Genomic DNA, 14,069 nt, shown 5'->3' with positions numbered 1-14,069 from the left:
TCTTGGCTGAACTAAGTATCCTCCTGCCGATTGTTTTGCATATTTACTTTGTCTGTCTGTCCCCCAAAGTATTGAATCAAGATCCTCACCCTCATCTTCAATTCCTTTCATGTTTCAGCCCACACCACCTCATTAACCTGCTCCAGCCGAATAGTCTCTTCCCTTGTGCACCCCTCTCTCCTTTCATCATCCCACTGGGGACAAGCCTTCAGCCACCTCAGTTCTAAGTCTCATCTAACCTCTTCCCCCTCAATTTCTGCCCTAATCTTTAGCATTTTTCCTGAAATCTTATCCCTTTGACAAAATTGTTGGTCACCTTTGCTAAGTCTTCTATAGTTTGACATCCATTCATATTTTTGTCTCAGTGTACTTTTCCTTAACCATTAAAGGTGCTATATAAATGCAAGTTGTTGTACTTGTTATTTGCTGCTAGAAGTAATAACATTAGTAGTGCTGAATTCAACACCGTAAATACTTTTCTTGATGGCTTGTTCATAGGCTTATTGAAAATAATGCTGTCGTATGTGTGTGTGTTTATACATATATTACATATATAATATGTACACAACATAATATTGCTGATAAAAAGAGGCATCCTATCAAAGTTTTTCATCTTGCACTCATCATGACAGTTCACGAGATTACCAATAGTAAAAGGAACAACAATTTATAGTGCACAAAACAAGAGTGTTGATTGGTTGGCAAGTGGAATCTGATTGGTAGAGGCACTGCCATGGAGAATGCACCAGGAAACAGTTAACTGCCAAGCTTTTGTTCAAATTCAAACCAGGCAGGTCGACTCTGATTGGTCAAGGCATTGCCATTGGGAACGAACCAGCGAATGGGTGTCCCCCAAGTTTTTGTTTAGTTGAAAAAGGCAATGTCTCTTTTTTCAGCAATATTTAAGTTCTATACTATCAAACGACTATATAGAATTTATATAGAATTTTCCATGTTCTTGACTGAATATTATTTCTAAGCAAAACTTCATTGTAATCATTAAGCCTTCAGACAACCACCGTCATAGGTCAACAATGCAGAACACAAATAAATTCATCCGAAGTTAAATGACAAAATGCTTCTATTGAATTAATAGTGTTGTGTTCAATACAAATAGCTTGGAGCAGTTTAAAAAGAGCAATACAATCTCTGAGTTCAGGTGACACACCTAAATATTCTCTCTTATGACAAGAATGGAACCCTCGATTAGATTACAGCCTTGTATTCACGCCAGGCTATCTATTATTCACCACAATATCGCAGGTTCCTGAATAAAGAATTTGTTTCAAATAAAAATAACAGCATTAGTTTCAAGTGGACCGATTCAACAGTAGTACCCGGCCGTTCAGTAATACTTCGTTCAAGAGATTCCTGCAACAGGAGTTTATCACTTAAGATGTAGCTGAAAGTATAGGCTAGTGAGCCCCTTACCTTCTCTTGATACTGCCTCCGGGAAGAGTCCAATGACTGGATGAGAGCCGTGGCATGGCCAATGAACATGGCGTAGCAGGTAGCTCCTACGATCATGCTAAGCATAGTCAACCAGACGTCAGACATGCCAACCGGTGCCTGTTTTCCATACCCGATGCACAGCATGTGGCTCATTGCCTTGAACAGTGCGTAGGAGTACTGCTTCGGCCAGGAGTCATCCTGCGAAGGAGAGCAAACTGTCAGAGTGTAACAAGAAAACTGAAGCTGGATCGATGCTAGTTCCAGAGCAAATCCAGCAGTGGCCCAAACAGACTCCGGAGTCTGCATGTTGCCTCTTCATTAGGTAGAACTAGAGAAAGGTTACGGCACAAAAAGTTTTTTCCTCATGTCCCTTCTAATTCTTTTACCTTAAATCTACGCCCCCTGGTAGTTGACCCCTCAGCTAGGGGAAACAAGTCTTCCCTGTCTTCCCTATCTAGGCCCCTCACAATTTTATACACCTCAATTAGGTCACCCTTCAGCCTCTAAGGAAAAGTACCCTGGCCTATCCAATCTTCCCTCAGGGCTGCAGTTTTCAAGCCTTGGAGCCAGGTCCAATGAATGTTCAATGCTGCACAGCCCAGCCTTTCTGTACTGGTCAAGTAGCTACACCTTGTTAAAGTTCAGCAGAGAATAAGCAGCATATTGAAGGAAACAGAAATATGTAGCAGTTTTATTTCCCTTTTTCCCTCCCATTCATCAATTTCCTCTCCCCCAACCCCTCTCCCCACCCCCTCCCCCCATTCTGAAGAAGCTGATACATGGTGAAATACAATTCAACAACAACCACAACTATAAGATAAAAGTAAAATACTGCAGATGCTGGAAATCTGAAATAAAAATGCTGAGAAAACTCAGCAGCTCTGACAAAGAGTCATTCAGACTCAAAGGGTTAACTCGGTTCCTCTCTCCACAGATGCCGTCAGACCTGCTGAGTTTTTCCAACATTTTCTTTTTTTACAACAACAACAACAACTTTCATTTATGTAGCATTTTTACATAGTAAAATGTTCCAAAACACTTCAGGGGCGTTAGCAAACAAAATTTGACACCAGGTGACATAATGATACATTAGGGAAGGTGACCAAAAGCTTGGATAAAGAGTTAGATTTGAAGGGGCAACTTAAAAGTGGAAAGAGAGTTAAAGAGTTGGAGGAGTTCAGGAAGGAGTGGAGGGGCTCGGCAGCTGAAGGCACAGTTGCCAATGGTGGGACAAAGAAAAGAGAGGACGTGCAAGAGCCCAGAATTGGAGAATTACCGCTGCTGAGATCAATCTTGGGACCTTTCTGAAATGTGTTGATTAGTTGCACACTGTTCATGTACCAACTGAGCGATCAGGGAATATGTAGCTATAAACTAAATTTTACATTGCTTAATATTTATCTCATCAGCCTCTGTTGAGGACACGCATGCTCCTAACCTCTGTATGGTTCTCTGGGCAGGCTCATGTCCCGGTTATCAGTCAATGCTATTCCCAATGCCAATTGGGCAGCAGGAAAGGGCAGAATGGGTGGCTTATTCTGGACTCTGCCTCATTTCTCTGCAGCAAACTCTTCACTTAACGCTATCCAGTGATAGGGAAGCTGAAACAGGAGACCACTGCCTGATGAATGCACCGGAAGGTGATGCAGCACCTTTCAGTCCCCATGCATTGTGCAGCTTCTTAGAATAAAATTTAGAAAGAAACCATTGTGTGCAACCTATATAAACGTAATGGGTTTATTTAACACTGTATCCTCATAACAGACCTTTCTAGAGCTTTAAGACATTGAGGGAAAACACTGCCTCTTTCTATTATTTTTATTCTTTGATGGAACGTGGGTGTCAGTGTCAAGGCCACTGTTTGTTGCTCATCCCTAATTGCCCTTGAACTATATTTCAGAAGACAGTTAAGAGTTAACCAGATTGCTGTGGGTCTAGAGTCACATGTAGGCCAGAGCAGGCATGAGTGGCAGACCTCCTTCGCTAAAAGGCATTAGTGAACCCAGGTGGGTTACAATAATCGATGGTAATTTCTGGATCAGCATTACTGAGACCAGCTTTCAGTCGTTATTTTATTCATTGAATTTAAGTTCCACCAGCTGCCATTTGAACCCATGCACCCCAACCCCCTCCACCCCCACCCCCAGAGAATGAGTCTGGGTTTCTAGATTACTTATCTAGTGACATTACCACTACACAACCATCTCCCCCTAAATATAACACAGAAACAGGCCATTTGGTCCAACAGAGTCACCTGCTGGTACTTACGATCACACATGAGGTACATTTGATCACAATCATTCTTCATCAGTACTGCAGTGAGCTTTCTTGGCTCTTATGAAAATATAAAGATGAACAGGTCTCCTGTGGCATTGCTCATGGTAATTAGGGCGAAATGCTCATCATGTGATATGTTGCACAATGTTGCCATGACAACATGCCCCCCTGACCCATTCAAAGAAATGTTTACCAAACAGTGTTCCTTTGACAAATGAGGGTAGATCAATTCCACATTTGATAACTTGCTGCAACGTGAAACACTTTTCTTCCCTTGTGAAGACAGCAATTACAGTCAGTCCAGTGACTCACTGGGTAGAACTCCTGTCTCCGAATCAAATGGTTGGGGTTCAAGTCCCACTCCAAGGCCTGAGCACAAAATCTAGGTTAACACCCACGGTGCAGTGCCAAGAGGGTGCTGCACTGTCAGAGGTGCCATTTTTCAGACGAGATGCTAAACCATACCCTGTCTGCCTTCTCAGGTGTTTCCGAAAGATCCCATCTTGAAGATGTGCAGGCGAGTTATCCCCAGTGCCCTAACTGCTATTTGTCCCTCAATCAACAGCACAAAAACTGATTATCTGGCCATTATCATATTGCTGATTGTAGGAGCTTGCTGTGTGCAAATTGGCTACCACATTCTCTGCATCACAACAGTGACAACACTTTAAAAATACTTCATTAGCTGAAAAGCACTTTGGGAAATCTAGTGAAAGGCGTTATATAAATGCAAGACTTCTTTTTTCTTCTTTTCTCATATATGACAATCACAGGTAGCACAATTTCAACCCAAAGGCATTTTAAGGTGGATCACCTTGAATTCTAATATCATATTTTATTTCAGAGCCCATTCTGATCATTTTAAAGCCCCAATGTATAATTTAGAGTGTATGTGTTCTGTAAAATTTCAAACAAGTACAATCTCATATTAAGTATGGATAATAAAGCACATTGGCACTTTTTCAGCATTGATCGATTTGTACGTGAGGTGTGCTTTTAGTTATTCTAAGGCCTCAACATGTGTTACAGCTTTTGGAAAAACAGCCAAAATCAGATGTCACTCAGCCTGGTCATTCGCCCACCCTCTCCTCAGTCGACACCAGCCTTCCTAAAGGTCTACTGGTAACATTGGTTACCATTGGGTACTTGGTATATCCTCTTGCTGGCTCTGCTGCTAATCTCACTGAGAGAAGTTGCAGAAACATCGTGACATTCTACTGCTCTGTGGTACAATGAATCGCTACAGCAATACACTATGCCAGCATCCCGCACAGTGAAAATCGATATTCTATTTGCAAAAGCGATAGAGCCTTCAGTTGCCTGCCACCGCATTTGGCTCATACATAGGGGGCATTATGACATGTTCCAAGCACTGGGCATTCAATAATCATCATCATCAGGAATAGTTACATTTACAAAGAACATATTTAACACTTCATTGTACTGTATCTCCGACAGTTAAATGAGATGTGCGTGCATTCATTCCATATGCTACTGCCTGTTGTAAAGTGAAGAATGTGGTCTTTAGTGATAATGCCAATAGTAAAAAAAACATCGGGTGTGTTTTGTGATTCTTTAATTATTTTATCAGCTGTCAGATTCTTGGAAAATGACTGTTGCTAAAAGAATGTTCATAGGCAACCCCAGCTCTCTGTGATAATTCCATTCATTCACCTTCCTCCAATTATGTTCTAGCTAAGATGATATCACTGGAGTTGCTGAGCACTTCAGAGCCTCTAGCTTTCCATCAGCTTTCAGTATCTATAATTATTTTGCACCAATAGATTCTGTATGATGTTGTGCAAAATGCTAATAGGATAGAGCAATGTCATTCTATTCCCAAAGGAGAATCACCGGGCCAGTTAATTCCAAGAAAATGCAATACTGACACTGTGAGCTGAATTTTACTGTCCCCTATGGGTGGGTTTGCAGAAGGGAGGTGGGCCCATGAAATTCCATGGGTGCCTTTCCTGCCACCTACCACCCTAACCCAGGCACAATTTAATGGCTGGCAGGTGATGCCATGGGAGTCCCACCTTCCCTTGTGCCAATTGAGGCCCTTAAGTGACCACTTAAAAGCCACTTCCTGGCAAGCCGCGATTTTTTGGCTGGTGGGAGGAGGGCGGCAATGGGTAGGGGAGTCTGGTGGGTTAGCCTGCTTGGGTCTCGAGCGGGTCTCCCTTTCCATCGGAGGCCCCCCTCTGGGTGTCCCCTCCCCCTCTGGCCTGTGCACCATGGTTCCCTCCCCCCTCAGCCATGGAAACCTGGGCACCCAATAAAATCTTGCCCAGTATTTTTTGAACATATTTTGCCTTTCCTTAGTTTAATTTTTTTTTAAAATCCCCCTAAATACTCTTGTAGCACATACCGCTCCCAACAAAGGGGTCTAATTCTAGGCCTCTACTAATGCTACTGTAGCACTAACTGGTTGGATCAGGTCTGCACTTTATGCTCCATTGGTCTGCAGTATGGCAGAGGTCAAAGCTGCATTTTACTGTGCTGTGGCGAAGTTTGGAGGCTAATTCATGCAGAGTTGTTATTCCTCCTGTCAATAAATTTGTATAAAAAATATACAGGAGGGTAGGCTTTCCTCTGGCGACAAAAACTGGACGAGCATAAACTCATAGTTTGGCCTATTTGATGCAGTATTGCCTCATGTCTCGTAAATGGAAACCTTAAGCCATAGCTGTAAAAACAAAATAAACTCATCAAGACTGCAATTGGCCTGAGGCTGTGATTTCAGAACTTCCTGCTATTGTTCAAAGCTCAGTGGGCAAATTGCTGGCATTTTATCACATCCAAGATAAAGGTCAACTATTTTGCCTAATTATTCACACAAGAGCTAAATTTGCATCTGAGTTTAGTGGTGAAAATGTCAGTCATCTTATTTCCTCTACCAGTAAATCTCATTTTTCAGGCTAAGTGTGAGAATGCTCTGCTTTGTAAGGATCATGTACTGTGCAATGTGCTATGAACAATGAAAATATTTATGTCTCGATAGGGTCCTCCACTTCTTCCAGGTACCACACCATAATAGGGCGTTGGTGACCATGGACTTCCAATGGATTGGTCCATGATTATGCTTGGCAAAATACTGCAGTAGTTTTGCCATTGCCTTCTGCAGTATGGCTCACCAGGAAACTCTCTTGCTCTTTGCCACGTTCCATCAAGTATATTGGAAGGATTCACAGGCTGACAATCAACCTATCTGGCCATGTTATACACATAACTTCCATGACCATCAAGTGCTGAAGTGGGACTTGAACACGGAACTTCTGGCTCAGAGATAGGGGTGCTACCCACTGCATTGCAAGACCTCTCTCTCGATAGGGTAGCTGGAGATAAATGATTTCCACTGGTTGGGGAGGCTAGAACAAAGGGGGCACAACCTTAAACTTAGAAGCAGGCCATTCAGGGGTGATGTCGGGAAGCACTTCTTCACACAAAGGACAGTGGAAACCTAAAAGTCAAACTCTCTCCACCAAAAATATGTTGAGACCGGGGGATGGTCAATTGAAAATTTAAAAATTGAGACTAAGAGATTTTTGTTATGCAAGAATAGGAAGGGTTGGGGCCTAATTAGCTCAGTTAGCTAGATGGTTAGTGTGTGGTTCAGAATAACACCAACACTTCTGGCTCAGGTAGACTTGGTACCTGCCTCTTCATCCTCACCCTGAGTGTGGAAGGCAATGGCAAACTGCCAAGGAAACAGCTCAGGGATGAATCATCAACAGACAATGAGCCAAGGACCTGTACTTCAGCAGAGCACACATGACAGGGCATGATTAAGGATTACAGAACCAAGGTGGGCAAATGAAATTAATACACAGATTCAACATGATCTGATTTTTAAAAATTATTTCACAGGATGTGGACATCATTGGCAAAGCCAGCACGTGTTACCCATCTCTAATTGCCCTTGAGACTGAGTGGCTTGTTAAGTCATTTCAGAGGGCAGTTAAGAGTCAACCACATTGCTCTGGGTCTGGAGTCACATGTAGGCCAGACTGAGTAAAGATCGCAGATTTCCTTTCCTACAGGGTATTAGTGAACCAGATGGGTTTTTTCAACAACTGACAATAGTTGCCAGGGTCACCATTACCGAGACTAGTTTTATACTCCAGAGTTATTCATTGAACACAATTTCTACCAGCTGCAGTGTTGGGATTTGAACCCATGCCCCCAGAACATGGGCCTCTGGATTACTAGTCTAGTGGCATTACCACAATGCTATAGTCTTCATCGTAAATTGATTGAATGGTGAAACAGGCTCGAGGAGTTGACTGGCCTAATCCTGTTCCAAACAGCTGTAAGGCCAATGTCGGCTGCGAAGGTGAAATGGAAAACACACTGGAGCACAAATAACTGAACCCAAAATTAAATGCAGCGTGTTCCACTTCCATCTGCTTATTATTCATTTACTAAGATGGTGCTGCGTTTAAGCTGGTCAGTCCCTGTTGTGTAATGAAGTTTTAACTGGAGTAATGTTTCTCCCTGTTCAATGCTCCCTGTTTGGAAGTAACCTAACTACACGAATACTGAGGTTAGTTAGAAGCTAATTGTTGTTGCAGATGATCGAGTGGAGTGTAAATGCCCACCTGAACGGTTTGAGCCAAATGGTCTTTTTCTTTACCATATATCCTATGTAATATGTATGCAATATCTCAAGTGTGACAGATTTAGATATGTCAGATGCATTAGAGGTGAGATTATCATGACAGATATGTCATTATCTTAGTTGGTTGTCTATTCATTGCTTCAATGTAAATTGACACAGAGTTAAGATAATTGACAAAGGAACCAAAGAGACAGATGGTAATAAATCATTTGCGATGAGTTGCTATAATCTGAAAAGTCCTGCCAGAAAGGGTGATGGAAGCAGATTCAATAGTAACATTCCAAAGGAAGGCCCCACACTCAAGAAGGAAAAGGATTGCAGGGCTATGGAGAAACAGCGAGTGCAATTAATTGAATCACTCCTATTAAGATCGTCATAGGCCTGATGGGCTGAATGGCCTCCTTCTGTGCTTCTATATAATTGAATTCATTACAGTATCACAGATGAGGCCACATTGTGTTTGATATCGCTTACTTCCCAACCTTAGGGAGCCCATGTACAGAAGTTTTATTATTTACACATCTTGACCAGGAAATGACAACACAACCCAATCGAAAAGAGCCCTAAAATTAGATGAAAGGGGTGCCAAAGATCAGGAAGGATTCAAAGGAAAATAATAAGCTGGAAAAAGGTGACAATTTGATCAGTGATCATTGATCACGCAATTGTAACTTAGACATAATATTCTGGACTTGAAAAGTAAAGATCATTGTTTTTCTATCAATTCCTTAAACAACTATTATGCATTCAGCAGTTAAACAGTTAATTATGCGAATAAGTTCGGACAGAGGTCATTGAATCCTGTTTGTAAATGATGATCCCTGAACTATTGAAACCATAGCAATGTCAGGCCAAGAAATGCGACCATTCTAGGATGTATAATGTAGCACATAAGGTCAAATAAATATTCAGAATTTCTGCTTAATTTGCTTTTGTAGGCAGACAGAAACTTCTGGAATCTTTCCTCGGGACATTAAGAGAGTTGGGTGGAGTCCAACATGAAGCAAATTGTACAGGATCTACGGTCAACCAACTTTATCTTCTTACTCCTGTGCTCTTTGAGAAGAATGAAAAGAAAGATGACCACTAATAGTTCAGAGTTCAAAAGAACAGATTGAGAGTTAAGAGTCTATTAATAGAAAGGCTTGCATTTCTATAGCTCCTTTCCTGACCTCAGGACATCCCAAAGTGCTTTAGAGGCATGTAGTCACTGTTGTAATGTAGGGAACACATGACTTGGTGATGATGGCCAGATAATCTGTTTGAGGGATGTTGATGGAGGAATAACTATGGGCTAGAACGACACTATTCATCCCTGTAACTAGAGTTCTAATCCCTCCACATGTTATTGTGTGTTGACAGTTTTCGGTAATTTCCGTGTATTCCTTTGAGATTGCCGTGACGTGATTTTCTTTCTCACAAGTGAGTGAATGAATCACAACACACTTACAGCCCCCGCACTCGTTCAATCGGGTGACTGATTGCAGTTCGTTAATCATGAGGAAGTAGGCTTGGTTCTACCTTTCCCACAGGTCAAGGTAAGGTTTTGTTCTTGCCATGGTGAGGAGCTGGTTTTTCACTGAGACTGATGTCACACTTATCCCACAGAAAAGAGCATTCCAGCATTGTTTCGGAATGCACTTAGCCCTTTTTGTTTTCGGGTGCTGCTAACCATTGAATCATGTGTTGGTGCAGAAGGAACGTTTTGTATGTACGGTATGAGGATTCCAACCTGTTCAGAATTGGACTCAGTTTTTGTGTGACACTCGCAGCTTCTGTCAGTCTTCCATAAAAAAGGGAAGCAACTCAAGAGGCAAAATTTACAATCATGATGATTTACAATTTGGGTAATGACTTTCCTTCTATCAATTTAAGTGATCAGAAAAAAAGACTTGCATTTATCTAGTGCCTTTCTTACCTTCCAAGTGGCATCACTGTTGTAAAGTACAGCAAGGTTCCACAAATGAGATTTTGCTGAGATAATCTGTTTTAGTGATGTTGATTGAGGGATAAATATTCACCAGAACCCGAGAGAGAGAACTCCGCTGCTCCACTTCAACACAGCTGCATGGGATCCTTTGCATCAGGTTGAGAGGGGAGGTTGTGCTTCAGTTTAATATCTCATCTGAAAAGCAGCACATCCAACAATGCAGCATTTCCTCACTACTGCGTCAGAGCTTCAGCCTAGATTTTTGTACAAATGTCTCTGAGATGTGGAACTTGAACCCACAACCTTTTGACTCAGATGCAAAAGGAGATTCAGATGATTTCAGGGAAGGAGGGGATGGTGGTGTAATGGTAACATTGCTGGGCTAGTAATCCAGAGGGACAGGCTAATGCTCGTGTGATGTGGTTTCAAATCTTACCATAGCAACTGGTGCAATTTAAATTAAATGAATAAAATCTGGAACATAAAGCCAATCTTAGTAATGGTGACTATGAAGCTATCATTGTTTTGTGTTGTAAAAACCCATCTGGTTCACTAACACTCTTTAGGGAAGGAACTTTGCTGTCCATTACTGGTTTGGCCTACATGTGGCTCCAGATCCACAGTAATGTAGCTGACTCTTAACTGCCTCCTGAAATGGCCTAACAAGCCACACAGTTCAAGGGTAATTAAGGATGGGCATCACTTTCTGGCTTTGCCAGCAATGCCCACATCCCAAGAAAGGATTTTGAAAAGTGCAACTCGTTGAGCTGCCGTTGACAGTGTTGAGTGCACATAGTTGGCTCTTGTAATGAGTGTAAGGTTGATTTTTGCAAGCAATGTGTTACCACATACAGGACACTTCAGGGCCCAGGGCTGATTCCCTTCGATTTCCTTCAGCCTCTCTTCTCTCCGGCTAGGTGGATACAAGCTTTGTTTCGTGCCAATCATCCTTTGCCACTTTGTCTGCCAGAAACATCCTATTGCCTTGCATTAGCTGAAATGCCACATTTAATTTTAGGTTGGTTTTTAAGCAATCCTTCTATCTTTTGAACTGACTGCCAAGAGAGCTTCTTGGGTGGTCTTGGGTCAGGCATTCAGAGTTTCTGAGTTGCGCACCTTAACTGCACCTTTACTATCACTGCCTCCAAACCCGGCACATTTGCTCACCAAATAGATTGCACATTGCAATTCCACATGACTTTCAATTAGAGCGGTACAGTTCTCCAGACAAGGTGCAAAATGAATTTAACAGCAAATAAGATAGCCTTCTGGAGTAGCTGGGAAATGACTGCAGTGGAGGAATGACTCAAGAAACCTCAAGTGGTTCTGAGAGACCTGGGCAGCAGAGCGCTGAGCAGAAACACTGTTCCCATCCAGTGCTGCAAGTGGCTCAGGTAATGAGCAAAGCAAACCATTATTTTCTATGAAGCACTTGTCTGCCCCCTGCTACACGGTACGATCTGGGACTTAACGTGACAATGGCTTTGCTACCTCAAAAATCAATTCCAAGCCAAATTACTTGCGTGAAATATTTTAATGAACATTCACACCAACTCAATCTGTTTGTTCCATATTAAAACATTTTTTTTGGTTCAGAATATATTGTCCTGCTGGGTGACATAATCATTCTGAACAATGCTTTTTTACAACTCTGTGATCAGGACATGTTTCAGCCCCAAGAGCACTGGTAGCTCTCAAAGGAGTTCAACTGAAATGGTGTAACCGCTTTGCTGGGACCTGCGACAAGTTTTTATTATTATTAAGCAAATGCAAATCCCCAAAGCCAAACAATAACCTCCTCATTTGCTGAGTTCAAGGTGATTAGCCCATCACTTACCCTGTAGAGGGGGCAGTCCTCGGTTATGTACAGCATTGTTTGTGCCTTTCCACAAGTGCAGAAGCCATTTGTACTGAGGCCCCAGTGGTGGAGGTTGGCTGCACATGGACCCTGGCCTGTCCTGAGCCTCTTTAACAAGGCCGTGATAGTTCAAAGCCTGCCATTCACGGGGTGGGGTTTGTCACAGGGAACTTGTTAATGACTTCCTATGTTTCCTATTGTAATACACCTTTAAGGGATTGCAGCCTGACATCAAGTGTGTCATGTGGTCCAGTTTTAGTTTCCCTTTTGCTTTCAGCAGAGCACGACATACAACTCCGCAGCTCTGATGTCTTTAAGCTTTATGCCTCTGTATAAATGTTCCCATGTGCTTAGTCTCAATAAATGAAACCACAACGCACAGTCCATCATGAGTGATTGGTGCCTTTATATCATCACAAAAACACAACCTTTTCTGTTCCTTAATCCAGAGGATTCCCTGTGACAATGATGTAGATTTAAGGGAGAATGTTCATCTACAGAGGGGGTCTGCGTACATCCCAGAACTGACGGGACGCTGTTCAGCCTTGCCTGCCTGAGGTCCAAGACAAAAGTGCGCCAAGTTCCTACCAGAGGACTGCTCTGCGCTGATGCTAACATTCCATACTGAGGAACACCTTCACAGGCAACTGGACAGACTTTCTCTCACCTGGAATGAGTTTGGTTTGACCATTAGTGTCAGGAAGACAAATGTCATATCCAGGATGTTACCACCTATCAGCATTGACAGTGTGACACAGGAGGCTTTTGATAGCTTCACATATCTGGGCTCTACAATTGCCAGCAGCCTGCCCCATGGTGCCAAAATCACAACACATTGCAAAATCTGTAGCTGCTGTGTCCAAGCTGAGTGAGAGAGTGTGGAGCAACAATAACCTGACTGAGAACACCAAACTGCAAGCCTAACAAACTTGCACCCCCCAGCACACTCTTCTACAGTCGTGAGACCTGGACAACATCTGCTGGGCAGGAGAAAAGGCTAAACAATTCCCACCTTCGCTTCTCCTCTCAGGTCAAGGCCACCAACTCAGAGGTCCTTGGGAATGTTAATTCCATCAACATACAGTCATTGCTAAGCCAAAGATGTCGGCTGGTTTGGCCACATTCATCAGATGGGTGACAGCCACATACTCAAGAGACCTCCTGGACTGTGAATTGGCCACGGGGAGATCACTTTCTTGACCTCCCTCCCTCTGCTACAAGGACACCTGTAAGTGAGATATGAAGATGGCGGACACTGGACACTGGACACTGGACGGGGAGAAACAACTTTTTACCCATTGGCTGCAATTGCAGCTTCTCACGTCGCATTGTCCCAACATTAATCATGCGATCACCGGGAAATGCACTGTTTCGATGGCAGGAGGACTCTCATTCGCCTGTCACGGCATCATCTCGCCACTTCATCACCCCGGGCGCCTTATTTAAAGCACAGCTGTGCGCACACCTCTCAATGCTCCTACCCACGACTGCCGCATGGAAGACAGGGTAGTCCTGCAAGGCAAAAAGACCGCAGCCCCTGGTTTAGTGACACATCCCATGAGGACCTTTCGCCGTGTAGACCCACCATGAAATTCTCTACCCCCTGCTCTGGCCACAGGAGGGGCAGCAGCATCACCCATCCAGCATGGGAGGCAATGGCAGCAGGGGTCAGCGCCAATGCCCTGCAATGCCCAGCGCTGTTATAGGGTGAATGGTCTCATCCGTTCCCCAGGGTAAGTCACTCTTCTCATCACCTTCAACTCACACACTCACAAACCCATCACACATCCACAGGGATCTCACACCTCAAGGGACTAACTCTCACACACACCCTCACATCTCCATCAGGCTCATACCCTCTGGAACTCGTGTCCTCATCCTGTCCATGGCTCCGCTCACCACACAAACATTCCACACAGTGACATGTGTCCTGC

At 43.2% G+C, this 14,069-nt stretch overlaps 1 protein-coding gene across 1 annotated transcript in view; it reads right to left on the bottom strand.

The window, feature by feature from the left end:
* The window catches only part of LOC144669923 (potassium/sodium hyperpolarization-activated cyclic nucleotide-gated channel 4-like), a 317,118-nt gene that overhangs the window by 118,559 nt on the left and 184,490 nt on the right, over window positions 1-14,069 (bottom strand). The window contains exon 4 of the mRNA XM_078532206.1: window positions 1,432-1,650. Coding sequence (XP_078388332.1) covers window positions 1,432-1,650 — 219 coding nt within the window. The remainder of the gene's footprint in view (window positions 1-1,431; window positions 1,651-14,069) is intronic.

The sequence above is a fragment of the Cetorhinus maximus genome, chromosome 30 (assembly GCF_964194155.1).
Source record: "Cetorhinus maximus chromosome 30, sCetMax3.hap1.1, whole genome shotgun sequence".
In the NCBI taxonomy this organism is placed as follows: Eukaryota; Metazoa; Chordata; class Chondrichthyes; order Lamniformes; family Cetorhinidae; genus Cetorhinus; species Cetorhinus maximus.
The sequence above is the reverse complement of the archived record's forward strand: the minus strand, read 5'-3'. Positions and strand labels throughout refer to the sequence as shown.